This window comes from Nanorana parkeri, unplaced genomic scaffold, assembly GCF_000935625.1.
Source record: "Nanorana parkeri isolate BGI_ZX_2015 unplaced genomic scaffold, ASM93562v1 scaffold1168, whole genome shotgun sequence".
Taxonomy (NCBI): Eukaryota; Metazoa; Chordata; class Amphibia; order Anura; family Dicroglossidae; genus Nanorana; species Nanorana parkeri.
Window position 1 is genome coordinate 231,867 of NW_017307436.1, and position 4,422 is coordinate 236,288.

The following is a 4,422-nucleotide window of genomic DNA, read 5'->3' on the forward strand; positions in this document are numbered from 1 at the left end:
GGGGGGGGGGGGTAGAGTCAGCTGTCAAAATAGACCAAGCTCTCCTCCCCGCACCACCGGCTCAGCTGTGACAGCGAGTCAGGCTGGAGAGCAGTACAAGCAGCCAGTTTAATTTTTTTATTAACATTTTTTTTATAAAAAACACAATCCCCGCTCCACCATATATTATACACATGCAACAGTGTGCACCATATTGTTATAGAAAGCAACGCAGCGCTTTATTATTTTTTTTCTTTTTAAAATAACATTAAATTTAACTGTGTGGCAGCGCATGGCAAAGTGTTGTGATACACTGGGGTTGATTTACTAACCTTATAAACACACCACGAAAGTGTATACACCTCTGCAGTGTGTTCCCTCCCAGCATGATCTATGGGTGGAATCTAAACACCTTTGTAATGTGTACACACCCAGCAGGTGTGTTGTGGAAAGCCCTGAAGGAATTCCAAGGTGATGTTGGGTAAATTAGCTCTATGTTGTGTTGCTTGCGTTGATGAATGCAAGGAATGTAAATGCATGAACTAACCATTTTTGTCTAAACTGTGAAGCAGCATTATATATGCATCATGTGCATGATTTTTCCATATATGACATTAGTGGAAATATGCTTTTAGAGACTTTTTGGTTGATAAATACGTTTTGCTGTGTGAAAATCACACACACCTGGTGTGTGTGTGTGTTTAGGTTAGTAAATCACCCCCACTGTGTTGTGATTAAATGTACGCCTGTATCATTTTATTACAACACACACAAACACAGCGCACAAACGATCTTTAACATAAGTTGCTTATTTAGTTTTGCGTTCCTTTTTTTTTTTTATTGTTTCACAAAAAGGTGCAATTTAAAATTTACAAATATTTGTTACTTATTAACTCACTACCGTTTTATCTTTTAGATTTAGTCAGACAAGTTGTTTTTTTTGTGCACTGATCCTGATTTTAGTGTGCTTTTATCAATTTGTGTATTTATTCGGTTCAATATTGATTTTATAAACATTTGCGCAATTATCGCAGGACCTAAAAAATTAGTAGCACCATCTTTTTATTCTACCAGGCCTGTGCTTTCAGAAAATATATGGTTTGGGGGGTCTTTTACAAACTCTAAAAGCTGCAGTTGAAAATAAAAAAAAAAAAAAAGGTGAAACATTGCAAAAACGTTGTGGCCAGCTGAAGTTAAAAGCATTCCGCAAGGCTTGCCAGTGAAAGGGTTAAGCTTTACCAAGGTTACCAACCATTTACCAAAACTTGCATTTGAAACCATTAATACTTAATTTTTTTTCTCAGCACAAGTAGGTTGGCTAATAAAATGCACAGGATGATTTTTCTATAGTGCTTTACTTTTACATCTCAAGTTGTCCAAAAAAGCCATTAAGTTGAGAATACTCACACATCAGGGTATGTTTCTGGACACTTCACCCATAGATCCAGTTTCACATGACACTCATTAACCTGAGGACGTAAAGCAAGAGTAACTTCTGGAGGTTGTTGTACCTGAAAGAACAAAACATAAGGAACTGTGCTATAGCAGCTGTCACCATATAGTGTATACACTTTCTCAGATCACTGATGCTGCTGCTTTTATTAGAGCCCGTGATCACAGTTTTGGGTTCTGTCGATCAGCCGTGCTTTAGAGTGGGAGGTTTCCGAAATCATTCAGAATTCATTGGCAGGTGCCATTCAACTGCTTCAAGCGTTTTTTGTATTCCCATAGGCTTGTATAGGGACTGACAATCTGAATGCAAATAAACGCATGCGTAGGACATTATATGTGTGTGTTGAGTGCTGCCCCCATTCCACTATGTGCCATATTGGGGTATTCGGGCAGCAGAACTCTCTTACACACACAATGTGCATTAAAGGGTAAGTTCACTTTGCCAGGTAATTTGGAAAAATTGTATTATCCGATCAAAGATGGCCTCTCCTCCCCAAACCCCCCAGCGAAACTTCCCTTTCGGCGAACAGTCCTTTCCCTCTGCCGTGCTGCTGTCCAGCGCAGCCCTGTGCTATGCATTTTGAATTTCCCTCGTAAATTGCGAGCACTCGTTAGTCAACGTGGTCAGATGACCACACTGACCAATGAGAAGCACTTCTTAACACGGTTAAATATGGTTTTGATTAAAACAATTTTTTTGTATCAGGACAAGTAGATCATCATGAGGGACAAGTAAATTGGCCCCTGCTTTAGCCCTTGGGCAAGTAGTTTGGTTTTTTTTGTTTTGATTTTTATTTCCACACCCCTGGTATACCTTGGTGCTATGCTTACTATTGTGATATTGTTAAATGTTTTTTGCTTACTTTATTCATCTATATCTCTAAAAATTGTACCATTTTCTTTAGATCTAACAAAAGCTATGTACTAAGGGGGGTCTGGATATCAATTGAATGGACTGTTCACTCAGTAGGACTGCAACTGAGGATTATTTTCATAAATCGATTAGTTGGCCGATAATTTTTTCAATCGGCTAAAAAAAAAATACCATCTTTATTTTTTTTTAAATACACAAACTGAGTGTTACAAAGTTTACTTCAGAATAAAACAGTTTGCATGGGATTGCAGGTTATCACACTGTGGGCAGCCGGAGCATTTCAAATGCCATTGAAATTAATGGCACCACAACACACATCCCAGAGCAGAATTTTCATGCCAAAACGAAAAATGAGGCTTGCCACTAAATATTTGGGGGAGTATTTTTTATTTTATTTCATTGTATTTTTTACCTTATTGCTATGCGATAGCACATTGGAGGCAACAGATTCTCTTTAAGGTGACATTAACTGTCTTTTGGACCCTTGGTGTTCCCTTTCCACTTCACTGGAGAACGGCAGCTGAATAACAACACAGCAGCAGTGGCTGGAAGCAAGAGCCAGCCTGCTATTGGCTATTGCAATTTAAAATAGCCAATAGCAGGCTGGCTATTGTTTGCAGCCGCTGATGGGAGACTTGATGCTGGCTTTCAACAGCTGGCAGAAGAGGGGGCATGGGGGAGCAGCAGGGGCATGGTGGGAGCAGCAGCACAGGAATGGGGTCATCGGCGAAGGGACGTGGGCAGCGGCTGAAGAACAGCGAGGAACAGGGGGCACAGGTGGTGCAATGCAGAGGTACAGCTGTCTCTCCTCCCCGCTGGTGCGGGCTGCAGCGGTCTGTGTCACAGCTGCCTCTGCCGATACCAGCGGGGAGAGCAGCGGGGATTGAAAGGGACACCGACCACTGCAGCCGGCACCAGTGGGAAGGAGAACGGAGGAGCAGAGTGGCGGCAGCTGTGAACCAACTAATCGATAATGAGATCCGTTAACAACGATTCTCATCGATTATAATCGATTTTATCGATTAGTTGTTGCAGCCCTACACTGCAGCCCTCACACTACATGAGTGTTGGTAAATCTGAGGGAGATTATACAATCAGACCATAAGGCCCCATTTACACCTGCAAATGGGGCTGAATGCATGAGTCTCACACATTCTTCAGTTGTTTTCAGTACTTTTAAATATCTGGTGATCCAGCCATAAGGGTTTTGTTCAGGCAATTTGTCTTATAGGATTACAACTAATTCTTAATTGTGCTCCTGCATTGTCAAACTGCCACAAGCTCCCTTGACACTGTTGACACCATAGGAAAGACGGTCTGGAGCCATGATGTGCAGACAAAGCTCTAATGTGTACATGTAGACAGAAAGTTGCTGTAAGATCAGTGGTACAGACATGCAAAGGAGGAAAAAATTAAAAGCCATAATTTATTAAAATATTTTAGATATCTGACATGCAGTGCTTTAGCAAATTATATATGTCATCCAGTTAATGTTTAGATCTACAATACTTTTAAATGCAAATCATAATCAGTCCAAATAGGAATGGGAGTGATTCTTGGTCATGCAGCACTAGCACCAACCATGTAGGAAAACCCTGACAGGGGAGCCTACGGATGACAATATTTTATTTTGGAAACAGGCAAAGTCACATAGAAATAGAATTAATCTGTGGCACCAGATAAAGGTGTTGTTAAGAATGGTGGACAAGCATTAGACAAATGTTTTTCACAGAGTACAGTGTATGGCCACCGTTACACTGCATTTGTGTATTTTATTGTAAATTAAGGATGGTATTTAATCCGTTTTATCTGATCAATCAAAAAAATAAATCGGCCAACTATGTAACTAATCAATTATGAAAATAATCATTAGTTGCAGCCCGGAGGCCAGGTTCACACCATTTTCCGGACCAGATCTGGAACACGGTGCATTGCATTTTGCCATGTTCCTGAGCTGTTGTTTTTTTTTATTGCTTAAAATGGGCTTTAAAAGGAGAACTATGGCATGAGTGATTTCCACTCACCCCATAGTTCTAAGCCGACCTGTGTTCCCTCACCTCTCAATCCTGTCACGGCTCTCTGCCGTGACAGGGGGAGGGGCTGGATTCCCCGCTCCG

At 41.0% G+C, this 4,422-nt stretch overlaps 1 protein-coding gene across 1 annotated transcript in view; it reads right to left on the reverse strand.

Annotated features, from left to right (window-relative positions):
* Positions 1–4,422, reverse strand: part of EIF2AK4 (eukaryotic translation initiation factor 2 alpha kinase 4) — a 141,452-nt gene that overhangs the window by 134,499 nt on the left and 2,531 nt on the right. The window contains exon 2 of the mRNA XM_018568292.1: positions 1,387–1,490. Coding sequence (XP_018423794.1) covers positions 1,387–1,490 — 104 coding nt within the window. The remainder of the gene's footprint in view (positions 1–1,386; positions 1,491–4,422) is intronic.